This window comes from Castor canadensis, chromosome 12, assembly GCF_047511655.1.
Source record: "Castor canadensis chromosome 12, mCasCan1.hap1v2, whole genome shotgun sequence".
NCBI lineage: Eukaryota > Metazoa > Chordata > Mammalia > Rodentia > Castoridae > Castor > Castor canadensis.
Window position 1 is genome coordinate 81284503 of NC_133397.1, and position 27915 is coordinate 81312417.

Here is a 27915-nt window from a genome sequence, read left to right on the forward strand (position 1 = left end):
TCAGCCTCTCTCGGGAAAACAACCCACCCACATGGCCTCCTTCAGGCCTGCTGGCAGTCTGGGTTGTCCCTAATGCCTGACTTCATCTTCCACTGAAGGCCCCTGGCCACCATAAGACCTCGTGGTCACTGCCTGAGAGGCCAGAGGACAGACCTACACAGGGACAGACCTGGTCTCCTCAGGACCTCAGAGTCAGAGGCCCAAACCCAGCTCCAGTCCACCAGCTGCAGGGGCTCGACTCCTCACCTGTAGAATGGAGAAGAGGCCAGGAGGCTGTGGACACATGTGAAAGTGCTTACTAGGTGCCTGGCAGCAAGTTGACTGCACAGGTGGGAATGGGGCGCTTTGAGTGTTTGTGTTGGTGTTGGAGTCAGGTGTTGGTGCTGCCTGATCTTTGATCTAAATTAGGGCCATGGGAAAGGCAGTATTTAGGGAATGTCCATCTACCCTTAGGAATGATACCAGAAGATCCTCCAGAGCAATTCCTCTTGCCCAAGACCCCAGTGAAATATGTGAGATGTGCCGGCCATGAGAAGCTCTGAGGTACAGATATCATCCTGCTTCCTTGAGGGACCAGTGGAGCCAGCACACAAAGGTGCTTGACCAGCACCTGTTTTCTGCAGCCTGAGTTCCTTCTGGTTATTGTCCAGCAGCCTCTTACAGGCCAGTGGGTTCCCAGAGGAGCAGGGGCCTTGGTGGCAGGGGTGCCTAATCTGCCAAGTGCTTTACCTCAAACCCTGAACTACTGGATACGAACAGAGCCGAGCACTGAGCTACAGGAGTGGGGAACCTGGGCATGGGGGAGATAGGGAGAGGAGGAGGAGCAAGATCTGGAGAAGGCAGTTTTTGAGACTGGGAGAGGTAAAACCATGTCTGTCCCTCCATTCACATTCAATTCAAATAAGATTCCATTCAAATGGAAAATGAAAGTGCAAATTTTAAAAATGACTCAGCATAGAAGGAATGATAGAGTCAGGTTAGAGAACCATCTGCAAAGTCCACAGCAATTCGCAACTGAGAAAAGAGAGAGGAAGATCATACAGAAGTTTCTTTAAATGGAAGTTTCTTTAAAAATGTAAAACATTGAGAAACTCTTAGGAAATTCAGCTAAGTCTGTCTGTCCATCCTTCCTTCCTTCCATCCTTCCTTTATTCCTTCCTTCCTTCCTTCCTTCTTCCCTATCCCTCCCTCCCTCCCTTCCTTCCTTCTTCCCTCTCCCTCCCTCCTTCCCTTCCTTCCTTCCTTTTGCCAAAAATGAGCCTCATTTGCATTGGGCCACTGGGTTAGTGTAATACAGCGGAGCAGTTTTATTGAAAAATTGAGACTTTCCTCAATCAACACTCAACTGTAAATTTTGTTAAACACATGGCAAACTTCCTGTCATTTTAAAATTTGTAGTTTAATTTTTAAGCCCCAACCAAACCTTTTATTTATAATTTAATACAAAAATTTGGTGTGCTAAGTAGACTCACCAAAAGTGACAGGTTTTTGGTACCAATGAACCTGGGACAACACTGGATCTCTTGAACATGCCACCAAGGTCCAATTTAAGGCTGGGGAGGTGGCTCAGAGGTAAAACACTTGCCTAAAATGGCCTTGGGTCCTTGGGTTCCATCCTAGCCCCTTCCCCCAAAATAAAAAATTCCGAGATCTAATTTTGTCATGGGACCAATTCCAAGTTGGAAGTAAAATGTCATCTAGTTAAGTCCTCTGCTGGAGGCTTGAATTTTTCTCTCTGGTTGCCAGCAGGAAGTCATGTTTCTGCCACCCACATACCTGCACAGCTGGGAGTGGACAGTGTTTGAGCCATCTTGTTTGGGGTCCCATCTCTGGAATGTAATTCACTTCTTTGACCCATGGGGCCAAGGGCTCTTCCTACCAGGGGAGCTGGGCTTTCTAGATCCTAACTTAGTGTCCTCCTTCCCAATCACAAGGTCTTCTTGCAGCCCAGCTATCTTACACCTGAAATGTGGCATCTGCTACTTGTCAACTTACTTCCTTTCACTGTGTAGTTTGGTCCCCTTTCTTTCCTATGGAGTGGCCCAAGGACATTCTAAAACCAGTTGACTATCACATCAGTAATTGGAACAGACACAGAGCACGCAGTCCAGAACATTTCAAATCAGCTTTGTGGGGAGTGAGAGGAAACATCAACACCTAGTTTCTTTGAGCTTAAGGAACTCAAGGACAGACTACTGTGTCTTGCAGAGAATAGGTGGGGAACTGGGCTGGCTCTTGGCCAGTTTCCAGCGGGGGACACCATTCTGGTGGGCATTGCAGGGAGCGTGGGGTCCCCAGCAGGGAGCTCTGAGAAGGCAGTGGCCAAGCACATGCAGTGTCATTTGAATTGTCACTTCATGCTACCTTTTGAGATTCAGGTGAAGTCAAAGAATTCCTCAGAAAGATGATAGGATGGTGTCCCCGATTTGGAGGAATTAAAAACAAAACAAAATAAAACCACTCCACAGAAAAATGGACATAAAGGCACTTTATAAAGTATTTCAAAGGGTATCAACTTCCACCACGGACATCTGGAGACTTGTGTTGAGTGAGCTGCAGTCCCTATGATACTCGGAACATCCACAAAGACTTAGAAACATGCCAAGGGTTGAGATGCTCAAAAGAGCCTGTGGAAAATTCCAGTAGGCAGTTCTCAAGGTCTGGTCCAGGGGTCAGCAGGGGTTCATCGTTTCCTTCTCAGATCTCAGTCCCCACTTCCCACCCCACTGGCGCCTCTCACAGACAGGAAGTGACCCTAGAAAGACAGCTCAGGAATGGGAGGTTAAACCTAGCAAGACCCCAATCCCTGGCGGAAGGCGTATGGGAGTGTAAACATGACACCCGCAAGAAACAGAGCATTGCTTATTTTTTTTGGGGGGGGTTGTTTTCTTTTCTCCACCATAGTGTCTGTGTTCTAGAGAGTTACGCTGGTAGATGGGCTGATGAGTTAACAAACACTGTCTGGGTTTCCAGCTCACGTTCTGCTGCTTTACGAAGACTTCCACCTTATTAAAGAGTACAGTGCGTGGATCACGTAGAGCAGTGTGACTACATAGGCAAACACCTGAAACCAGAGGAAAGACCATTAATGGGAGGGCATAGCGTGGGGCTGTCTACAGTGTGTCACATGGCACTCGGGGTGACACACGCAAAGCATGTGGGTAGCCATTGCCTCCTACCACTCATACACGTTCTTTCCTGCTGAGCCCAGATGCTCACCCTGGGCCTCTCAGTACAGAGCCCCAGATAATCTAGTTAGTGCGCACCAGCATTCAGTGTCTCATTGGAGTCAGCTGATTAGACACAGGGTCCCTCAAAGGCCCCTCCAGTGAGAGCATCCCAGCAAGTATCAATGACTGTCTATGGACAACTTCTCCACACACACCAGTAAGACCAGCATCCACCAGCTGCTCTCCCCTGTGGCTATTCTAGGAGATTATAGGTGTGTGGAGTTCTGGCTCTGATTAAGGGGTCCATGTTACCTGGATACCCTCAGACCCTGTCAGAATCTTAATTCCCAGGAATTAAGGATTCTTAATTTCCCAGGCACGGGTAAGGGAGCCAGGCTTCATGGGAAGTGGGGTACAGGGCAGGGGACACCAAGCTTTTGTTGAAAAGAAGGCCCTTACTGAGAAGCTGTTGTATGATGTAGCCAATCACTTTGGCACTAGAAACAAAGGCCCTGGATGGATGTGAGGGCAATCTGGTTGCGACATCTGCCACCCCATTGATTGCCAGGGTTGATTTGGCTGATATGGCCGGCTAGGTGGTGTCCCCTTCCTCCCTCACCACTCCATGTGCGTCCCTCCCGAAGATGTGCACTCCCGATTAGAGAGGACGACCATCCCCAACAGAGGAGGACCGTTCTTTGGTCAAGGGTATACGAGTAGCTGCGGTCCCCTGCTAGACCCTCCAAACAAGCTCTTGAAGACCCTGGACATGTGGTAAAGGGCCGGTATGTTCACATGGGCACTGTGTATTCCCATCACCCTACTCTGAGTGGCTGGCCTCTTTAAAGGCTTGCCTGCTCCCCAAGTCTAATATCTGCACCTGGTTTTGTGACCTTGGGCAGGGGTCAAGAGTTTCTAGTCCAGGCTCTACATTTAAAACAGTCATGCTTCTGTGACTCTTGAAAATGTCCATAAATACCAGCCAGCCATCACTGCACCTGAATTTTCCCTGCCCCCATGCATGGCCGAACTCTCCACCCTTATTGGCCAGAGGCCCTGAGTGGCCGAGTTACTTAATAACAAATTTCAGAGAACTTGTTTGGGAACTCCAAAGTACCCTGTAGAAAAGCAGCAGTCACACACCAATGAGCAGGCCTCCCCCCTCCCATAATCACCTGTTCTGGCCAGGTGGGACTTCCAGGACCAGTGGGAACCTGGGTGCTTCCAAAGGCCAGGGATGTGTGAGAGAGGTTTGAAGGTGCTCCCTGGACTCCTAGGCCCTTGGGAATGACCACTCCCAAGACCATCTGAAGGGCATAATGGTTGGGCAGAATCTGGGTTAAATCCCAACTAATGATGACTCTTTCTCCCCCACGTGCTGATCCGGTTGATATTTTGAACAGAAACTCCTGGCTTTATGTTGAACCAGGTACACACTTCACCTTGGTGGTTGTAGTTCTGTGCATCTGCTTGCTCTAGAACATTCTGATTCTTGATTCTAGCGCTCCTGGCTTTGTCTGGGCATTTTCATGTCTATCCAACTCTACTAACGAAATGTGGGGAGATAATCAAGTGTGGAATGGATAAATTGATGTTGTGATTATTCTACAATGGAGTACTGTACAGCAATGAGAATAAGCAATCTACACCCAGCCACATGGAGGAATCTCACAAAAATAAGGCCTGATGAGAGAGAAGTCAGACATAAAAGAATGCACCCATTAGAATTCCATTTATATGAAGTTCAAAGGCAGGACAAACTGAACTGGAAGCTAGAAATCAGAAACTGGCTAGTGGCAGAGGTACACAGTGAAAGGGACAAGACAAGAAGGGGACTTATCCTGTAATCCCAGCTACTTAGAAGGCAGAGATTGGAGGATTGTGGTTTGAGGCCAGCTTGGGCAAAAAAAAGTTAGTGAGACCTTATCTCACAAGTCAAACTGAGTGTGTAGTGAACACTTATAGATGTGGCTACTTGGGAGGCAGAAGTAAGATTATAGTCTGAGTTGGCCCAGGCAAAAAGTGTGAGACCCTATCTGAAAAATAACTAAAGCAAAAAGGACTGGGAATATGGCTCAAGTAGAAGAACAATTGTCTTGCAAGCTTGAGGCCTTGAGTTCAAATCCCAGGATTATCAAAAAAAGTGTGTGGGGGGGGGAGGATTTCTCATAGCTGTTTATTTTGTCCTCTTTCTTAAGCTGAATACTGGTTATTCAGGGGTGTTCACTTTCTGAATATTTGCCATTCTGCACACTTGTAACCTGTGCACTTCTCTGAATGTATGCCTCCCTTTGATTAAAAAGTCAAAGGAAAAATATGGAATTCAGTAGAGCTTAGTGGTTCTAACTATAGACTACCCAGCTGGAAATGGTTTTATATTGTGAGTTAGTACACTGGTCCAAGGGCACACATGTACCACTGAGAAAAAATGATGAAACAATACAGCCGCTGACTCCTGTCATTTGGACTCATTCCATTAAAAACAAAATCCAACCCTGACCTGAGTGCCCTGGCCCTGTCTGCTCAGTGGATGACACTTGGAGAGAGTCAGGAGACCTAAGTGACCAGATATACTGCTCCAAACTGGTGCTAAGAGTGTGGTGGCAGAGCACCTGGCCTTGACAGCAGGCCTGCTGACCTTGACAACTTGCCCAGATGAGAAGTAGGCCTGCTTCTCCATCTAGGAAATGGGTGGGATAGTGCCACAATGTCACAGGGTGGCTGCAAGGTGAGTGTTAAATGAGATTGCTCAAGAAGGGCTCCATGGTGCCAGTCATTCAGTGGCCATTACCTGCTCTGATGCCTGTCACGCCCAGCCACCCAGCATGAAGGCCCTGTGGCTACCCAGGCTGCAGCCCCAGAAGCCCTGACCTGGTGATTAGTGAATCCTGGGGACGTATGGGGACATAACATCCCCTTGCAGGAGGTTTTGCCGCTTCAGAAATGAGGGGAAGGTTTGACTTCCTTCCAAAGTTAGCACAACTGCAAAAGGAGAGGGATACTGGTAGCCTTTGGCTCAGAGCCTCTGCAGGGGGCAGTGGGAACGACTTGATGTGCCCACGGCAGGTGAGGGGGCAGCCAGGGACTCACCACGGCAGAGATGTTCTCATGGTAGTGCTTGAAGGTGAAGCCTTCTTGCATGTGGATGGTGGCCAGGGCTTCCAGGACAGAGGCGCTCAGGTAAAACATGGCAGCTATGCAGTGATAGGCTGCGTCCTGTGGGTTAGAAAGGGTGGGCATCAGAGAGGTGGGGTCCTCTGATGCACCCATCCCCAACTGGCACAGCTTAGGCCCCTCCTAATCTGCAATTCCTTTGAATCCCACCCATCATCCCCCTCCTCCCACAGGGTCTGAGCATTGCTTCCTGGCTGAGCTGTGCTGCCTTGGTTTGGGTCCAGAGTGAGCTCTTTGGTGGAAAAGATGCTGCCTTCCCTGAGGTGGGCTCAGGCTTGGGGTCTTAATAGGCAGGTGCTGATTCTATACCTGAGACATGTCACACGTGGTTGCAGTGTGGCTTGGATGTGGCTCTCTTGCCCAGGGCCAAGTGATAGAGGCAGGGCCATTTCCATTGTTTTGTTTTATCGTGCTGGTTTTACTATTTATTGCTTTTGGCTCCTGGTACATTTCAAAGCAAAAAGGAACTAAAACAAGATTTTCGTAGTTGTAATTTGGAAGTGATTTCAAAGGTTTAAGTAGGAAGCCTTTTGAGAGAAAGAGGCCTGGCCAAATGGCCCCTATCCCCTTCTAGAAAGGAGCAAGCAGGTTTTCCGTGGGTAAATGTTGCCCTTTTCCAGGACCTCAAAGCAGAACTTATCCAGAAGGAAGACCACAGCCATTTAGGTTCCCAAATCCTCTGGTGTAGAAGTCAGCGTTTAGGGAGCCAGGCAGTAAGTATAGCCTGACCACTGTGGACCTGCTCCCCCAAGATGGAAACAGCCCTGCTTGTTGACAGGCTGCCAATGGCCACCCGGTGGGTGCAGGTGGGTGTGGAGGGGGTTGGGCTGCTGGTTATGCACGCCACTGGCCTGTGCCTCCTGACTGCCTCGCTGTGGGGACTGCTGTGCACAGTCTGAGCCTTAGACTGTTCTGGGAGATATCTCCATGACAGTCTCACTCTACCCTGGAGAAGCCGACCGGCCTCCCAGGACAGAGGGTCTGACGCTACCTCCTCCCTGCCCCCCAAAACTACTCTGGGCTGTACTCACCAGGGCGATCCAAGAAGTCTCCCCACCATGGGCACCAATTATGTACAGGATGAGCAGGGTAGTCGTGGCCACGAAGCAGAACACAGACACGAACATCACCCAGCCCTGGACCAGGGCGATGGGCACCAGGGAGGAAGAGATCAGGATCCACACCAGGCCGCCGAAGACCTGTATGAGAGGAGGCAGGGGGACTGTCAGACCAGAGGAGAGCACAACCTTTGGGGGTCCGAGCCCTAGTGGTCATAAGGGACTGTGAGGAAGCAGAAACCCAGGAAGAAGGCAAAGAGAACAGAGTGGGCATGGTCCTCACCAAAAAGGACTTCTGTCCCCCCAAGGCCCTAGTCTAGGTGTCCAATTTCCTGCTGATTTGCTTGCTTTCCTTCCTTCATTCCTTCCTCCCTTCCTCCTTCCCTTCCTCTCATTTCTTTTTCTCTTTTTTGTGATACTGGGTTTGAACTTAGATCCTTGTACTTGCAGGTGCTCTACCATTGGAACCATGCTCTCAGCCCTTTTGCTTTTTACATTAGTTATTTTTTTGGACAGGGTCTTGAATTTTCCCTAGGCCCAGACTTAGACCTTTGTCCTTCTACCTACAGGCTCCCACATAGCTGGGACCACAGCCGTGTACCACCGTTGCTGGCTTGGCTTGTTTGTTGAGATGCAGTTTCGCTAACTTTTTGCAGGGCCTGGTCTTGAACTATGATTCTCCCAATCTCTGCCTCCTGAGTATCTGGGATCCCAGACATGAACCACCACATCTGGCTGCTTTTCTTTACTTCTTAAGTACAATTTAAATTCTTTATTTAGCAAACACTTACATCACACTGTGCTAAGTACAAATATTAACTCAGTTAACTCTTGTAGCAATGCTACAGGACGTCTGCAACCAGACATCTCAGTCTTCTGTCCAGGAGCCGATGAGGACCAGGGCAGGGGAGCAAGGCCGCTGGCCCCAATGCAGTGTACTGTGATAGCTGGCCTCAGAGAGAACTGAGAACTCCTACCCTTGAGCCACCTCTCATACAAACCTGACTCAAGTGATGGAAAGGTTTTTAGCAGTATGGAAAATCTGGAGAGGAAACATTTTGTGTGTGAAAGAATTGGGTGGTGGTAAAACTTGCTCTAGGTCAAGACCATGGGGTACAGAATTATCTTGCTTGCTAAGAAAATGGCAGAAATGACTGCCCTTTTACACTCCAAGCCATCTACATCCCAGCTCCATTCATCTGGTGAATCCCTCCTTCCCCTTCCTTCGGGTTTCAGCCTACTTATTGCTTTCTCCAGGAAGCATCCCATCCCCTCTGGATGTGATTAGGTCCCTGTCATGGGTTCTCCAGCACCCTCTGCCTTCTCTGCAGCATTCACTTGGGTCTCTGATTGCAGTCTGTCTTCCTCAAGACCCGCCATCTTCTGTGGTTGGGGAGAGCCCATGATGTTCACAGACCTGGGTCCTCACTGGTAGGGCACCAGTCCTCTGACACTGCCCCTTCCACCTCATCCACTCACTTCCCAAATGTTTCTCTTTGACAGATCCCTCCAGGTCCCTGATATCTAACAGTTTGCCATGTTTTTCCTTCTACCTTGTCTCCATCTTCTGATTTATGTGGCTAATGATCTGAAAAGTAACGTTTTCATGCATTAGGGGCATTGATATTTAAGGGTGCCAGCCAGCTCAAGAAAATGTCAAATGAGTGTCTATTCACAACTGATCAGTTCTGGCTTAACTGGATCAATGCCTCTTGCATGGTAGGAGCTAGGCCAAAATGGCTGGTGTTTGGTCACACAGGAGGTGGGCCAGGAAATTGGGATTGGTATTTAAATGTGGGGAAAAAGCAGAGTCTGAAATGAGAAGAGCGGGGGGGGGGGTTGGAAATAGCAAGGGCTGAGATGTAGCTCAGTGGTAGAGCACTTGCCTAACAAGGGCAAGACATGGGTTCAATTTCCAGCATCACAAAACAAAACAATCAGGCAAAAACAGTAACACCCACCAGATTCTTTTGATCTTTGCTGAACAAAACAAAATTTTTTTTAGAATTGACTCCTTATAGAAGTCAGATTATAAGACAGACCCCTTATAGCACAAAGCTCAGACTATCAGAGTCCAGGTTGAAGCAAACAGGCCCAGGTCTGTCCCATCTCCTCATATGACTGGGGACAAGTGTGAGAAAAGCATGACCCAGGGTTAGCCAGAAGACACCCCATCTGGTGAATCAGGGTCAGTGAACTATTTTCAGGAAGGAGCACAACGACAAACACAGCTCTGGTAATACCCTTGGTGGCCCAGATGTACAAACTCTAGCTGGGGTTTGTCTACTTCTCCTTGACCCTCTTCATCCTAGCCCAACCTCATCTACCTGTCCCCCACCCAAATAAGGACTGGACTGGGGCCAATGTGGAGAAGGCTCTGCTTGGCATTGACATCTGAGCATCTGGGGCTGAAGCTGGGTTGTGCTCCCAGCCCTACAGCCCTGTGCTGACAACTGGTTTTGTTGTCAAACCAGGGGATCTCCCTGTACCTACTGCCCACCTGCTGAGTAAGAGATACCACTGTCTTCACAGGTGTCCTCTTGGCTTGGAAGCATCAGGAAAGAGTCACATTTAGGTAGAAAAATCAGTGTAATGAAGAATCTGGATTTATCAAAAGCAAGTTATGCTGACTGAATAGACATGGATGTCCTCTGACCAGAAAACCTCCTCCAGTGAGGATTCCAAGATTGCCTGAAGGCATGTGGTAGACCAGTGGGAAACACTGCACTCTTTATTAAAATCAGAGCAAAATAAACTAACTAAAAATCCTTAGACAGCCATCGAATAAGATGTACATGTGGATTTTATCCACAGTTGTGTTTAGGATCAAACAGATTATTTGATCTTTTCCATAAAGAACACTGACTCAGGGATACGAGTGTGTCAATGACAGAGCAGGACTTGGATTTAGGAGGCATGAGAGGGTCACATGGAGAAATGGGAGGGTCAGTGGGTCTGTCCATCTAGTGCGCAGAGAGAGGTATCACCTGGGACACCCTTCTCCTCAGCATCCTTGGCCTGGTCTCCTTGTGACCATCTGAGGAAGTCAATGTCATCCAGGTCCCATTTTTGTAGGCTCCTAGGGAGTCCTGCACATGTCTGCAGCCCTCAGCTCCAACAGAGCTGACAAAATGGCACTTTCCCATACCAGATAATTGTGGGAGTAAAGTCAGCCTTTCTCACAGCAGGTGACTTCCTGGGGGACAGCAGGAAGGTCCATCCAGCCATTGGCACCCAGATTAGTTAAGTGGCCTTCAGTTCTCTGGTAGATGGGCACGGCTAAATTAGAGCATTTGAGGAACCAAACCCCAAAGGGGGGACTTAGGTTGCCCATGGGTGGGAGAGGGAGAGGACTTCTCTGTGGAATCCATGTGGAACACTGGGGGTCAAACATGCTTATCAGTGGCCAATGGACTTGGCTTTGGGGAACCTGAATGCCACAGGATTCTCTCCCTCTCTTTGGGTTTTCTGACTCCTGTGAGAAGGACTCAGGGTAGAGCCGGATATCGGAGGTTCTCTTAGAGCAGGCAAAGGTGAATTGGATAGTGATGTTGTCTTTAGGTTTACTGCAGTAATATTGTTATTTTGGGGAAAAGTATGTATAGAATGCCTACAAGGTAAATTAATGCACAGGAGGCACCTGGAAATGACAAAGTCTGAGAAGTGACTGTTAATGCCTGGTCTGTGACAAGCAGACTATTTCTTACTTAACCTCTTTTTGGCTCCCTCATCCCTGTGTGGTCTGTGGCTTGTGGTCAGGAGTCAAGGGCAGGACAAAGAAGGCAAGTCAGAGCACAGTCAAGCTGAGTGCTTGCCAACGCCTTGTACCTGCACCATGCTAGACGCAAGTGCTGGCTCTGAGCTGCCAGTGACGGTCAGAGAAACCTTGGGATTAAGCCAGACTGTCTTGGGTGTGAGCTTTTACCAATCTGACAAAGACTATGTTTTGGTTTCCTGGAAAACCAGGAATGTTCTCTCTAATATCCATCTTTCTCTCTCTCTCTCGCTTGCTCTCTCTCTTCCTCAATCACACACACACACACACACACACACACACACACACTTTCATGCAGATTCCTGGAGTCTATAGTAAGGACCCCTATCCACAGTTGTCCAGAAGCCCACCTTGTGCTCAAGCCCAGCCCCTGGCAGACCCTCAGGACCCTCTGAATGTGTCACCTTACAAATGGGCCCTTTAAATAATTAGGCTGGCTTCTTTTCTTTTTGTCTTTTTTTGGTGGTATTGGCATTTGAACTCAGGGCCTCATGCTTGCAAGGCAGGCACTTTACCGACTACTTGAGTCACTCCACAAGTCCTTTTTTCTTTGAGCATTTTTGAGATAGGGTCTCAAGAACTATTTGCCCAGGCTATCCTCAAACCATGATCCTCTTTATCTCTGCCTCTCAAGCAGCTAGGATTACATCTATGAGCCGCTGGTGCTCGGCTCCGGCTTGTTTATTAGCATGGCTTATCTATATCACCAGGTTTCATAGTGAGATGGCAGGAAGAAAGTCTCTTGCTCTTTCTTTTATAATAGCTTTAACAAGATGTAAATCACTCAGTGAAGGTATGCACTTCAATGGTGTTCGTATGCAGACCATCGCCACAGTCAACTCTAGAACATGTGTATTCATCACCTTGGGAAGAAAACCATAGCCATTGGTCATTGCTTCCCTGCTGCTCCCTAAGCAGTCACTAATTTCCTTTCTGTATCTATGATTTCCCTGTTTTGAACTTTCATATGAGTGCAATCATATAATATATGGACTTTTGAGACTAACTTCTTTCATTTAGCATAATGTATTCAAGGGGAGACATTCTCTCTCAAGGGGGCCCTTAGAAAACAGCTCTTCCCATAGTCCCCACATGACCCATTCTCACCCCCACCATTTGGGGTGTCTTATCTCTCTGGATACTCTGGGACACTCTTACAGGAAAGATGCCACCAGTTTCCATCCGTCCCAGAAATATATTTTAAGTTACACCTCATTTGGCAGTCACATCCTCAGCTAGTGAAATCATTCCAAACCAGGGTGGGCAGTGGGAGCAAAACCCCTGTACCCCTCACTGCTCTGTCTGGGAGGTGCCAGGGGATGGAATAAAGGACTGACTGACACAAAGGAGCCACAGGGGGACCATCTGGGAGGGGCTGAGGAGGGTGCAGAGCTACCCTGAGGGGTGAGGAAGAGAAGGAGGAGGAGGAGGAGGAGGAGGAAGGAAGGAAGGAAGGAAGGAAGGAAGGAAGGAAGGAAGGAAGGAAGGAAGGAAGGAAGGAAGGAAGGAAGGAAGGAAGGAAGGAAGGAAGCACAGATGCGGCAAAGCTGAGGAGAGACAGTTCCTGGCTGAATGTCTATGAACAGAGACAGCTTCCCATGTCAGCTTTGCCATGGGCTCTTGTCCTTCCCTGTGGAGCATAGCCTTTTGCTCCTGTGTCTTCTCTGATGTAAGAATTGCAGTGTGGAGGTTCACTGGCAGCTGTGACAGCTGTGATGAGTGAAAGCTCCCTTCTCTGGACACGTAGCACCATGGTGACATCTGTACCACACAGCATCTGCACAGGGTCCTAGAGGGGTGCTCTGCCTGCACAGGTTGTGGCAAGAGATTCAGTCTCTAGCCTCAACCTACCCCTCTGTAAATGGCAGTTGACAGATGTCTCCCCACCTTGTAGGCTGGTGTGTATTGGCTGAAATTATGGATGTGACTGTGAGCCTTCTGACACTGTGCCCAGCACTACCCAGTTACTGGGGATAAGACATCACTTACCAGGAGGCTGACAGTTCAGTGGGAATAAGTAGTCAATTACTCTGTATCCTCAAGTTCAAACAATCACAGATCAAAAATATTCAGAAAAGCCAGGCATGGTGTCACATGCCTATAATTCCAGCAATGAAGCGGGCCAAACTAGGCTACGTAGCAAGTTCCAAGTCAGCTACATATTGAGACTCTATCTCAAGAAAAAAATATCTGGAAAAAAATTGCACCTGTATTGTTTATTCCCTAAACAATACAGTATAGTAAGTATTTACATAGCATCTACATTGTATTAGGTACCATAAGTCATTTAAAGATGATTTAAAGTATATGGAAGGATGTGTATAGGCTATTACAAATACCACACCATTTTATAGAAGGAGTCCTGGAAACAATCCTCCAGGGATACTGAGGGATGACTGTACAATGAAGGCTGACAGTCTGCCCTGAGCAAGCAAAGCAGGCTGAGTGGTCATGGTCTCATTCAAGTCTTCATGGGAGAGGTGGACTTAGCTGGTTACAGGAGACAAAGGGCCAAGGAGAACCCTCCGGGGGAAGGACAGAACATATGCCAAACCCAGAGGATGCTGAAATAGCCACAAGGGCTTCAGTTAACTGGGGTGGAAGCATGAAGTGGGACAAAGGGCAGGAGGAGATGGGCTGGAGAAAGGGTGAATCATGAAAAGCTGAGATTCATTGTGAATCACAGGAGCTAAAGTCAGTTCCCACCTCACTCCACCTACTAGGTGGACAGAGAGCAAACAGAGAATGCAAGCACTGTGCTCACACCCAGGAGATAAAGCACTCCTAGGCAGTGAGCAATCCACTCCAACCTGGCCACAGGACCCGTTGGCCAAATATTTATCAAGAGCAATGGGTAGGTGAGGGTTCAAGCATTTTTCTTTGCAAAGGAAACTCTAGGTGATTCCCAGCTTCCAGATGACAAGTGCTCAGAGGCAATTATTTAAAAAGTGTCATTCACTCAAGAGATGGCATGGCCCCAGGTTCTGCTCATCTCTGTCCAAGTCACATTCTCCCTCCCCACCAATACCCATCACTATCTGTCCTAGCAGAGACAGGGAACTGTCACTGGTGATCTCAAGACAAGGCTGTCCAAGTCAGTGGCCTGAGAGTCACATGGATTGAAAGCCACAAGCTTGGAAATGGGGGTGGCCTTGGCTAACATTCTATGGTCTTTAACCCTGACTAGATTTTAAATCATCTAGGATACCTTAAAATGAACAAACAAAACAAAACAAAACAAAAAAACACCAATGTCTGGGACCAGGCCCACCATCTGGTTCGACTGGAGCAAAGTGAGATACGTGACACAGACAGAGAGCCCAGGCTCTTTGCCAAAGTCTGGAAAGATGTTTTCATAACATATGCCTTAGGTAATTCTGGTAACACCTGCCAAGAAGAACAGGAGATGGTCCCGTTTTGAATGCCCTGAGGGCTTTTCAACAGTGCCAATAAGTGCCCCTTTCTGGTTTCTGCCTGGCCTGTCATGTAAAATGTTACCCCAAAGTTTCCTTTCCTTTCCTCTCCTGTCCTCAAGCTTCACTCTCTGTCTTGCCTTGACCATGAGACCAGCTTGTCCTTGGGTGTCCTCCAAATGCTGGGACCTGGCCTCACTGTGAATGAGGGGCTGCGCTGGGGATGGGAGACTCCTCCCTACCCTAGAATGTTGGGGCTGGAAGCCACTTATCTTTAATTCAGTCCATTGTTGGTTGCTGGATAGCATTAAAGTTCTATAAGAATCAGGGATAATGTATGAAATGGAACAAAATTTCCAAAAACTTAAATTTGAGTTCACATCCATGACCAACTGACCTTGGTGAAAAAAATCTCTCAGGAGGTAGTCTTTGAGGGGCTTTCACATGAACCCAAAGAAGATCCTCATCTTTTGTGAGTCAACCCATGGGAGGCAGACTAGAGGGTTATGAGTGTAGACTTTAGAGCTAGAGTTAGCAAGTTTGAATCTCAGCTCTGCTACATACCAGCTGGTGACCAACATTTAACCCCTCTGTTCCCTTATCTGAAAAAATAGTGATAGCAAAAGTTAAGAGATGAGCTTATATCTGTGAAACGCCTGGCACAAGTAGTGCTCTCAGTGCTGGTCGTAACAACTGTCACAGGGCAAGGCAAAGTATCGGTGGCTTCACCCTACCCTCAGAGTTTAGGCTTCCTTTACTGACTTGCTCCCTTGCTCACTCTCTCACTCATTTGTTCATTAAACAGGTGTTGAATGACCGTGGTCAACACTGGGGGCGGGCCCATCCTGCCTTCCCTCCTTGTCATGGACAAGACACTTGTAACTGTGTGAAAATCCCAGTAGCCTATAATCTCAATATGCCCAATTTCCTGTTCCCAAACTTGCTGGGAGCTACAACTTACAAATCACCTCAAAAGTATCAAAAAGAGAAGAGCCTACGATCTTCCAGAATCTGAAAGTTAAGAAAAATGCATCTGCCTTTGCAGAAGAGAGCATAATTGGCATGGAGAGTTGAGAAAGACTTCTTTCTAACAATGAGCTCAGTTATATAACAGGGGAAAAGGAATTTTCCAGCACATTCTAGAGATTCATCTGAAGTTTCCATCCCATGTGTGGCTGAAAGAGCTCTTCATCCACATCCCCAGTGCTCCCGATGCCTGACTTTGGTGACTGAGGTCAATGCCAAGGACTTGCTCACATTCTCTGCATATTTTCCTGGGGCTCCATTGTACCCCACCAGCATCCCCAAAGCAGGAACTGCCAAGAGAACATGCCAAGATGTGAACCAGAGAGGACTCCTACTTAGGGTGTCCCACCCACATCCTAGTGGTGTGGCCCCTGAGTGGGGTGGCCCAGCCGCAGAACTACTCACAGCACCCCTGAAGGCAAATGTGACCAGGAGTTTGTGCCCGGACCTCTTAAAAGTAAAGGAGACCCAACACAAAACAGGCTGTGGACCAAATGCTGAGCTGTGCTGCCACTTTGGTGAAGTAGCAAAAACCATGCTACTTAAAGAAGATGGCCTCACCAAGGGAGAGGTGCCACACATGTACCCCAGGCTGCTGAAAGGGCTGTCATGAACGCCACACCCACTGGTGCTCTCTCAAGGCTATTAGGAACAGCAGCCCCAACTCCTGCTGCTGGCTCACTATTTTGGCACTCAAGGTTATTTCAAGTCAGGAGGTACTGTGGAGGCGATCTGACCGGTGTAATCACTGTGTGCTCTAGGAGAGGCTGGACAGGCTTTGCCCAGCAATAAGGGTGGATAGACTAAAAAAGTTAATCATTCTGTGAGTCAGATAGAGGACAGGGGACATTTTCCTTCATGTGTGCATGTATGTGAACATGTATTTATGTGTGCATGTGTGCACTTGTCTTGTGTATAGTATGTGTGTAAATCTATGTGTTCATGTGTGTGTGCATGTTTTATGGATGTGTGTGCATGCATGACACACCTGCGCACACGTGTGCACATGCATGTGTTCTCGTGTGTGCAGGCAGGTTAAGGATGAGCTACTGCTCAGGAGGGAAGTAACAGCATGGAACAACAGGCTCTGGTGTGAGGCTGAAATCAAGTGGACATGGAGCACAGGTTGGAAGAGGAAGTCAGAGAAACACCAAGACCCCTAAACACCAAAGCCTTCCCAAGATTCCTTGGCTCTGCCTTCAAAAAATGGGTCTGGAGGGAGGCTGGGGACTCTTTCATGCCTGAGAGGCGAGGCTGAGAAGGCAGGAAGCAAGCACCTGCCTCCTGGGTCTAGAGAAACTCAGCTCCTGATGTGTCAGAGGGCAGGCGCTCTTGCTCACCTATTATACAGGTACAGAGAGTGGCCATGGTAGGCACTGTAGCAGGCACACCCCAGAAGAGAGGCCTTTTTGAAACACACGCACAAATAGACACCACTTATGTCTCCCTTCTCCTCCTCTCACAGTCTTGTCCCCCCCTGGGGTAGCTCTGATTCTACTAAGGACAAATTCAGGTTCTGGAGACAGTATCAGACCCCCAGTCTGCCCCACACTGGACAGGGGCAGAGTCTGATCATTTGCCCGGGATCCCCTCACTGACACCTCGTGAGGAAGGATGTGGGGGAGGGGATCAGAAGATTCTTTCTGTGGTGACCCCCTTCCCCCCTGCCAATGAAGAGGCAGCCTATTGAGTGTCTGACTTCTAGGGCTGCTCCCCGGGTAAACACCAGGCATGTTCGGTGAGGTGGCGGGGCATCTTACTCAGATTACCTATACCAGTGGCTCTTTCCTTCCAACCCCTTCATCAGCAGGCTCCTTCTTCCTGGGGGACCTATCATGCCATCTTCCCTTCTAGGTAGGCTTGGTCAGTGACAGTGTTCTTTTATCCAATCTGAAGGGAAGAACAGGATTTAAGGGACCTTGGGTCTGTTTGTAAAGAGGGCAAGGGTAGAGATTAGGAATTCCTAGGGGTAGGGACTGAGTTCAGGGCTGAAGTTGACATTAACAGGGTGAATATGGCGTGGGAGGAGCGTCTGCTGAGCATGCAGTCTCACCCACCCATGCAAGGGAAGCCTATGTCCTGCTCCCTCACTAGCGGGAGGACTGCCACCAGTTCCTAAATGAACAAAATTCCTCTTAGGTCCACTGGTCTAACTACTTCCCGACAGCCATGTCCTCATTTGGGTGGAAAAATTTGTTAACCACATCTATACCCGTTGGTTTCATTCAATAAGATAAACAGAAACAAGGAGTTTCCAAGAAAAAAACTGGGTAAGCCACCTGAAAAAGAAAGTGGAAACACTAGACCAGAAAGGAGTGGCCGTAATGCAGGAAAATAAAAAGTACTGACAGAAGTCACCATGTAGGTTAGTAATGTGATAAGCACACAAACAAAGCAGGTGCATACCTGCCAACCGTGAGAAGAAACACCCACCAGCCTCAGTGCTCCTCCCCAGGGTGCCAGGGCTCTCTTGGGAATTGGTGGTCATTGTCAGTTTCTCCTTCTGTGCACCTTCAAGTCAAGATATCATCTTGTGATCCATAAATATTAGCCAGGCAGGAGAGCTGACGCTCACTCCTTTCCTAGCGACACTTGCTGAGAATGAGAGTTGTAGAGTGCCCGTGCTTTTGCTGGGAACATGGGCACACTCAGGTACAACCAGAAGATAGACCACAGCAAGGACTTGCTGAGCGCTGAAAGAGGCAATAGGTAAGCCTGGGCTTGCAGGACCACCTTTTACTAAGGAGCGTCACATGTCCCCACTGCATTGGACATGAATGAGTTCTACGGCTGGTTTTAGGAAGAGTCCTCAGACTCACAAGCTGGGTATTTCCTTCCCTTCTGCCAGGTCCCTCAGTCTAACTGTGCCTGGCCTGTTGCCACACACCCGCACGACAGGAAGAAGGTTTGGGAATGCAAGGGCACCCTTTTGTGTCAGAAGCTGCCTCTCCTTGAAACTAGGCTCTTCTGGATGGTCTAATGATATAATGTCACCTGACAAAATCACTCTGGGAAGGTTAATCCTAGGCCCGCTGTTAATTCGTTCCTATGCCTGCAGGCACATGCAGCAATTTGTGTCACGCTCAGGCACAAAGCTTTCCCCACCTATTTTGGCACCAGGCTGGCTGAATGGCACAGAGAGCAGCCTGGGCAGCACCCAGTCTCCAGGGCAGAAGGAAGGACATGGCTATCACCACGCCCTCTTCTCTCTGCCTGCCCTGTCAGGTTGGCCAGGGGCAGCTGAGCTCCTAGCTCAGTTGTCCTTTCTTGGTACGAGAAGAGTCAATGGGAAGGCCTTACAGAAGGTTGTGACTATGAAGGACGTGGTGAGTGGGAGAACAAATCCTGTGCCACCTACAGCTACCTCCCCCATCCTAGGTCTTATTCTGTCCAGCCTTGCACACATGCCCAGTGGAAGGGCACCAAAGGCAAAAAAAGTGGTGAGGGATAGGTAGGCTTTCCAGCAATTGTCATCCATGGGCACAGGATGGCCAGTTGATTCCAGAGCAGGTGTTCGAATTATTAGTGAATCAATAATTATACCTAGTAACTTTAGACCAGTGACTAAATCATGTTGTTTAAAAAGCTTTGTGCATACATTTGCACTGCATAATGGTACTTTGGTCAATGTCAGACCACATGTGTATCAATGGTTCTGTAAGATTATATCTCCTGGGATGTCATGGATGTCTTAGTAAATGAATGTTTGAGTAAATGATGTTCACACAACGAAATCGCCTAAAGACACATTTCTCAGAACATAAAAATGTATCCCCATCCCTAAACTAAGCATGAAGGTTATGCTCACTTAATCCTTACAACAATCCTTGACGCTTGCTATGTCATTTGATTATTGCAGAAACTGAGGTGCTGGTCCCAAGCCACATTCTCATAGAGAGCCCAGGTCTGGGCCTCAGTGGGTGGGGAAGATATCCTGGGGGTGCCACCAACAGTTTACCATGAAATCTACTCCATGGCTGGGGCTAGCTTTGGACATGGCCATGAGAATATCAGCACTGAGAAGAGGTGAGAATAGCCCCTTGGTCCTCTTGGGCTGCCTGAGGTCTGGAGAGGAAAGGAAGGGACCTTCAGATGAGATGGCTTAGGAGGCAGCCCCTGCTTCCACTGAGACAATGAGTGGAAATAAGCTCTGTGCCTTCAAAGGAAAAGAATAGCGAGGTTTGTTTTTCTCATCCAATATCAAGCCAAGGATTAAACATAGAGGGACAGCATGTTCCTGTTCCGGAAGTTGTAGTGACCCCACCCTCACTAGTGGTTCAAGGATTTTACCTTCAGCCCTCTCCTAGAGTGACCACCCCCACCTCCCCGCCATGGGGCCTTCTTAGAAGTTGATCCAGAAGTTGTCCAGGGACTGTCCCCTCTTCTGGGCACCCTCTTGGGGTACCTGATCAGCTGAGACTGGTTGTGTCACCCTGGGCCCTCCTTGTCCCACTGCCTGTATATATTGATCTGTCATACTTGGTGACAAGGCTTTTCTGTCATTTCCTACTTGTTTTTCTCAGACCCCAGGACCTTGGTGCATTATAATGACTTCACACCAGGGTTGTTTTGGCCAGTAGGCAAGAGTGGAATGTGGCATGTGTATGAGGTAGCAGTGGCAGAGAGCTGAGTGTGGCAGAGGATGGAAAACTGTGCATTAATTACCCTGGGAAATGATTATGCTGCTGGTGCCCAGTCGGGAGCTAACCAGAAACCAAGCCTTTCCACCAGAATATAGAGGGCAATTTGGAGCTGCCATGGTTTAGAACTACCAGAAACCTTCTTCCTACTCCCCAGTCCAGTACGAAGGGGATGGCCACATTACTCAATGGTGTTCCTGCTTCAAGGACTTGGGGTGCTGCTACCACTGTCCTCACATATTCTGACAGCAGAAGGGACACTTGCTGTGGTACCCTTCCAGCCCCTACCCGTGGGACTGAGGGTCCAAAGGGCCATGTCCAGGAACAGACACTGAGAGCTCAGGGGAGCTCCAGACTGACCTATCAGTGAGACTAACCAGACAGTCAGGGCTCAGCGCTGAATCCATCAGGAGTCCACCTCCAGCCTCTGTCTAGTTCAGGACTGGCTGGTTCAGTGGGCCCACACCAGCCACTTCTCTCAGGGAGTGTGTCCTAGTCTGGAGCAATGCCCAGCCATTCTTCAGGCTGTGTGGAACTGGCCTGGGCTGGTAACACCACACCCTCTCCACTTGCCCAGCTGCTATGGTGGGTGTAGGTGCAAACAGTCAACCTCTGTCCCTGGTCAGCCTGAGACCTGCATTCTCTCCCCAGCAGCAGCATCCCAGGCCCTCCTACTTGTTCCTGAATGTTCTCCAGCACAGAAGATGCCTTGGTACCTTTCCTGGCTTCCCTTATCCCTATGAGGTGGGGAGTGACTTATGAAATGTTGAAAGACAATATTTCAAAATAGAGCTTAGCTGTGATGGCCCTGTATGACAATTCCACAGGTGGTCACATTTAGTTTCCAGAGAACAGCTCAAAGTCACTGACTCCTAATCAAAGCAGGAGGCTGGCTCTTGAAAAACTGAAAAAATCACTTCTCAAAGCCAAGAACTGCTCACCTCCCCCCACCCCCCATCTATAGAGGAAGCCCAGGCAAAGTCTGGCTGTCTGGCTATACCCCTCTCTAAATAGCTCCAAAGAGGTGTGGTACCCATAGCACAAGACACACCATATGGCAGAGCCAGGAAAGGCCAACTCAGCTACTAGCTCTCACTGGCCAGATACAGCCAACCCCCCTCCCCAGAGACTGCAGAGGTGGTTCCTGGCTGGGCCACAGGGACATTTCTCCGGGAATACAATTCACATCCTGGGTTCAAGAGAACCTCAGGACACATAGGTCCTTGGCTCAGACTCACTGAGAACTGTCCCCTCTACTATCCCTTCATAAAAAGGCCATGGCCTGGCTTATAGATGACCACTCCCACTCAATCAGTGCTTATCAACTGTAGATTATAAGAACCTAGAGGGTGTATTTTTGACAAAGATGGTGCCTGGTGGCAGTGGTGAGCTTCCCAGTAGCTCTGAGCTGGCTCTTCATTCCTTGGGGGACAGGGACCCAAGCCCTCCCAGGTGTGCAAAGCTGCCTGCTCATGATCCTTTCTGGTGTAAGAAAAAGTTCACCATGAGTGTGTGGGTAAAGGCAGACCTGCTCTCACCACAAGAAGTACTCGGGGGACTCAGGCCCTGGGGCCTGAGCAATGGCTCTTTCTCTGAACCTCACTTCCTGTCCGCATCTAAGATTTTGGTTTCTGTTATTTTGCATCTCTTGTGCCCTAGCAGATAGGCTGCCTTTCCAATGTAGCTAGAAGGTGGACCCCTATAGAAAACTGTGTCATTGTCCCATGGCTCTGCCATGGCTCTGTGGGGCAGGAGCATCCCCAGCCAGGTAAAATCTAGGGCTTGTCTGGTCACTCTCGGACAATAAAAAGTTTCTCTTCACTTTGGATCACAGAAAGAATCTAAACTGCAAACCAATTTCAGGTGGCTCCCTCATCCTGTACTCTACAAGTGCTGGCTCTTACTAGAGGAGGACCCTACCCTTCTTCTCCATGTTCCTAAGACATCCCAGCCCTGGAATTCCTAGCACGCTTTTAGCCAGGAAGTTTTCTCCCTCAATTCCCAGCCATTCTTTGACTCCCTCTTGGAAGGAGGGAGTTGGAGTAATGATCTTCTGTGTGTTTCCAGGCACTTCAGTCACAAGTCCTGAAAGGGACTTGTGGAAGTTGCCTTCAGTCCAGACAGAAAGCATTCTTCTTAACCTCTTCTCCTGGGAATGGTAGTCAGGAAGTCCCTGACTTGAAGAGAGGAGGAGGAGGAGGAAGAAACAGACATTATGACTCCAAAAACAAAAGCTCCTTATTGGATGGGGACTTTTGTCCCCCCCCCCTTTTTTTTTTTTGCATGGGAAGAGGCCAGAAGCAAAGCCTTGGCTTGAGTTGTTGGAGGAAGGGGAGAACACTGGACACTCTACTCCCTGGACTCAAATAGGGGTACATCTGTGACCCCACTGCCTGTGGCCCTAAGGGCACTCAGAAAGATGGGGTTACATTGCTTAGGTGGACCTGTTTTTCACTTCCCATGAGGACCCTGTAAGTCTTTGAGGTCAGGAGCTCTGGGATGGGGCACTGAGCCAGGGAGAGGTTGCCAGGCCCCACCCAGAGGCACAGTCTATTCCTGTTCCAGTGGGCAGTCTTCCCTGCCATCGGAGTGGAGTGGGCTCCACCCTTTTGGTCCTGTACTCTGCACCTCCCAGGCTACTGGGAGGTCAGGCATGGGAAACAGAACCATGAGTCATCATCAACTTGATGCACTACAGAATTAAAAAATAATCAAGCATTTCACACCCATCAGATGGGCAGAAAATTACAAAGTCTGACGCTACTGAATGTGGCAAGGATGAGAAACAATGGGAACTTTTATATGCTGCTGGTGAGAGTTGGGGTAAGTCCAGGTTTAGCCTGAAGCTTATTTTTACGATTTTGGGGGAACTTCATTATAAAATAATACAAAACGAGGCCGAGTCTTGGAAGGGCTCTGAGGAGGTGAAGGTTTTGTCCTTAATTCAACTGTATCGACTTCCTTGTAAACCCACTGCTGGGATATGTCAATTAGAATAACCCTTTGGAACAGCAGTGTGGTGACAACTGGGAAAACAGTTGCCCTATGACCCTGCAAGCCAAATTTTCCATGTGTTCAGAGAGAAATTTCCAGCAGCAATTATAGAAATGTGCTTGGAAATGTTGCCTGTAACAGCTAAAAGTAACACACTAGAAATAGTAAAATGTCCATCAACAGAATATCAGAGAAACACTGTCAAGTGTATGAACCTCAAAACATCATGTTGCATGTTACAGAAGGTATGTGCAGTGTGATACCATTTTCCTGAAGTGTGAAAGCAGAAAACAATGCCATGTTCATAGCTATGTGTGCAGTGACAGTCTGAAGTGTGCTTGAGAACACTATTTCAGCCTAGGGCTCTCCCCGAGGATAGGAAGGAGAGTGGGTAGGGACGGGATATCCAGCAGGCTTAGCATACATCTACAAGGCTTTTTTTTTTTTTTTGTAGCACAGGAGTTTGAACTCAGGGCCTTGCACTTGCTAAGCAGGCATTCTTATCGCTTGAGTCATTCCGCCAGTCCTTCGAGTAATCTAAATAGCTTTATTTCCTTAATACCCAAAAGCAAATAAGGTAAAACATTAACCTTTGACAAAGTTGAGCAATAATTATGTGGGTGTCTGATCAAGTCTTATGTATACTTATCTGTAGCATTTGAAGTATTTCTTAACATTTTTATTTTTTAAAATTGAGGTGAAATTCTTGTATCATAGAAACATTTAAAATTCACCAGTCCAGAGGCATTGGGGACATTAAAGGGATATACAACCATCACCTCTATCTAATTTCAAAACATTTCATTACCCTAAAAAGAAACCTCATACATACCGCAGTGGCTCACCTGGCAAACCAGTTTATGTTCTTTCTCTATGGATTTACCTATTTCGAATATTTTATATGAATGGAATCATACAATATGTTACCTTTTCTGACTGTCTCCTTTCACTTAGCATAGAGTTTTCAAGGTTTATGATCTCTGTAGAATGGGTCAGTAGGACTTCATTCCTTTCTAGGGCTGAGTAATATTCCACTGTAGTGATATGTCACATTTTGTGTATCTAGATCATCTGTGGATGAACATTTGGGTTGTTTCCACTTGTTGGTCATTGTGGACAGCTCTCTGAGAACATGTATGAACACGTATTTATTTAAGTTGCTGCTTTGGGTTATACTTGGGTGTGGAATTGCTGGACCATAGGGTAACTTTTTGAGGAGCCCCAAGCTGTTTTTTTTATGCTGGTTGAACCATTTCACATTCCCATCAATAATGCACAGGGGTTCCAATTTCTTCATATCCTGGGAAACATTTATTTTCCCATTTTTTGGATGGCTTATTTTAAAGTTTTATTGTAGGCTTTGCTGTTGAGCCTGTTTTAGATAAAAGCCAACTTGCTGAGTATGAAGTGGTATCTAGATGTGGTTCTGATTTCACTTCCTGAAGACTAATGCGGTTCAGTATCTTTTCATGTGTTTATTGCCCATTTGCATTTCTTCTTTGGAGAAATGTCTGTTCAAGCCATTTCCTCATTTTCTAATTGGGTTGTTTGTCTTTTTGTGGTAGAGTTGTAATATTCCATAATTTAAGAAAACCCTCCCAGGGTTGGCCAGTTCTTCTTCCAACTCTTTAGTTCTCTACTCCTTCTGTGTGTCGTAACGCATATACGATCATATGTTCAGTTCACACAGAGGAAAACTTAAAGGACCAGTATGTGCAGGCCTTTCTCTCCCACTCATCCTGTGTGCCTCAATTTATAGGCAGACGAGCAGTGGTTGAGGAAGAGCAACAATTTCTAAGACAGTTGAGAGGGAAGTGAACCTGGCAAATGAAAATTATTTCTTCTGGAAACCTCTACTACTGCAGGTCACAAACCACACTGAAGGAGTAAGTTTCCATTAACAGGCAGCCCAGAAATTTCCCCACCCCCTACTCTCTGCAACAATGGCAGTGGGAGAGATCCTCCTGTCCCCTGCAGAGATTATATCTCCCTGCCTGGCTGGGCTGTTCCTACCCGCAGGGCCACTCTTTTCCCCAAACTGAGCTACTAAGAAGAGGCAGAGAGAGTCCTGGGAGGTCATCTCTCTGAGAAGCCAAGCCACTATCTGCCACCACATGAGCTTGTGGTATATTGGAGCGTCACACCAGATTCTTTGCTAAAGCACGAAGCCCAACTACCATATGCTCTCTCATGATTCTTTTTACAGTGTTCTCCAAATAACTGAATTCACTGGGCAAACTCTGAGATGCTAAGATCTGTTTTGCATAAAAACCTCTGCTCCACCACATCTCCTGGTGAGACCTGTTCTTTCTTGGTTGAGACACTCTGCCTCTGTAAATCCCTTTTTGTAAAACTTGGAAGGAGCCTTTCATTACTTATTCCCAGGTCCTGACACTATCTGCTCATTTTAAGAAATCCAACATTGGGTGAATACAGGCTAAGAGATGATAAAGAAAAGCACCCAGAGCAGCCATTTGGGGAAAAAATGATTGAATGGCACTCTCCGGTATGGGCCAGCCCGGTGGGGATTCTGATGTGTGTATGTGTCTATATCAAATACATTCAGCTGGCACTGTTCCAGATTTTGCCTGGCAACCTTGAACATGGAAGAAACTCACAGAGGCAGGAGAACCAGCTAAAAAGCAAGCTAACCTTGGACAAGCCCCTCCCCACTTTGGACCGGAGTGTCCCTATTTATAAACGATGGGACTGGGCTCAGTGTCCTGGGTTTCTTCTAAATGTCACCTCCATGACTGGTTATCTCCAGGATTTGAAGTCACTCTGGATACACTCAGGTTTGGGTAAACTGAACTCTCACTACAATTCAGTGACACTCCTATTACCAATTGACTGGACCCCCTCCCCCATTGCGCCTTCCATGAGGCCCCCATCATGGATGTCTTTGGTGTTACACACTCACCCCTCCAATCAAATAGAAAACAGCTGGGGTCCGGTTGTTAAACAGCCCCCCACATTTTCTTTCCCAACCAAGGCTCCACCGAGAACCAAGGCTTCTGTGGTGGGGCACAGGAAAAGGTGTCCTTATGGCTGCAAGGAACAAACCACACCTACAGAATAAATAAATCACACCCCTCCGGGTAGGCGCTAAGGGCCCCTAAGGACTTGAAGCGGAAGGAGGTCTTGAGCCTTGCAGCACAGTGAACCCTTTTTACTTTGAAAGAGTAGGAAACTCTTTCCCGAAGCCATAGCTGCACCTGCGCAAGGCGGGACCAACTGCAGGTGCAGACAGCTCAAGGTCAGCCAAGGCAGAGGAAGACGCTCATCAATCCTACTCGCTTCCCCAACCCCAAAGACAGGGCACAAAGAATGCGACGAAGCAAAGTATGGCTATTACTTTCTTCTTTCCCGATCATATCTGTCGCCAATATAGTCTCTTGCCAGAAACTTCAAAAGTTCAGAAAAGAATAACCGGATCCTGCTCCTCCTAATCTCTAAACCTCGGTTGGTAATACTGAGGTTTCTTTTGCAGCTTTTTTTGAAACGAAACCCTCTCTCTGGAAAAAGCTGGGCACTTTTACAAGGACGTTGCGCTTCCACAAGGGGCGAAGCGTGGAGATCAGTTTTCTCCGCACCGCCTGAGCAAAGCGAACCCGGTGCTCAGATTTCCAATTAGCACTCAAATAAACCCTGCCTGGTCAACATCTGACCTGGTCTGCAAATTTGGTTTCTTCACCCAAGACTTGGAGACTGTTTCCCCACTGTGGTTGATTGGAAGGGGACTAATGACCAGGGATGGGGAGGACTTTGGAACTTGGTCCCCCTCGTCCTTCCTCATTCTCTCGCTGCTCCCGGGACTCACGCGGCTTGCAGATCGGGCTGGGACACCTGTGCGGAGCCCCAGAGGGAGCCCATCCCGTCCCTTCCCTGCCTGGGCCCCGGGTGCGCGAGTCACTCACAAATTCAAAGATGAAGAGCAAGTCGGGGAAGGTGGTGAAGACCGAGAAGCCACTGGGCAGGGTGCTGCCACCAGAAGCCGCTGCTGGGGCCATGCCGGCAAGCTGGCGTCGGCCTCGGGACGCGACGCGTGCAGCTCTGGTTCCGCGCTGACCACTCGCTTGCTGCTCGGAGCCCAGTGGCCCGGGCGCCCCCACGCGCGGGTTAAAAGCGAGGCGAGCCCCGGGCAGAGGAGGGAGGAGTCCCAGTCGCCTGCCCAGCCCCTGCCCTAGAGACTTGGTCAGCGCGCAGCGGGCGCGGCTCTGTAGCACATCGAGGGCGTGCTGCGCACCTACAGAGCTTGGGGTTGGGGGGTCTGTCCTGCGTCCCACTCCTGGATACCACCTCCTTGTGGGGAGCAGAATTAAACCACTTTGACGAGGCGCTTCTCAACTTTGCGCGTCTCGCAGGTGATCGCCATCCCTTAAGAAAGATGGCCATCAATAACCTGTTAAGAAAGATGGCCATCAATAACCTGGCCAGGAAACCGCCCCACTTTGGCACGCCCCCCAACCCCCACAGTCACCATTGCTTTAACTCCAGTAGAGTCTCGGTCTTTCCGCTGGGTGCATTAACGTGCGCTGCGCGACTCCCGCTTCCAGGCTCACGGTGGGATGGGTGCCCAGTCCTGATGGCAGCTGCAGGCCTTGGGGGGGGGGGCTGTAGGGGCGGAGCTGAGACCGGCTCTGACCACCGACCTCCTCCTTGCGT

The 27915-nt window shown here is 48.5% G+C and overlaps 1 protein-coding gene across 2 annotated transcripts; it reads right to left on the reverse strand.

Moving 5' to 3' along the window:
* Window positions 1–2473: 2473 nt before the first annotated feature.
* Window positions 2474–27820, reverse strand: Mal (mal, T cell differentiation protein (MAL blood group)). 2 transcript variants are annotated; one of them, XM_074050239.1, is made up of 4 exons: window positions 27731–27820; window positions 7376–7543; window positions 6261–6386; window positions 2474–3064 (listed from the first exon to the last, which is right to left on the reverse strand). In XM_074050239.1, exons 1-4 carry the CDS (start codon window positions 27731–27733, stop codon window positions 2990–2992), a joined length of 372 nt encoding a protein of 123 aa, XP_073906340.1. In that variant the 5' UTR covers window positions 27734–27820; the 3' UTR covers window positions 2474–2989. The 2 variants fall into 2 exon arrangements, with proteins under 2 accessions (XP_073906340.1, XP_020029763.2); XM_020174174.2 differs by lacking the exon at window positions 27731–27820 and adding an exon at window positions 27168–27555.
* Between the last annotated feature and the right edge of the window lie 95 nt (window positions 27821–27915).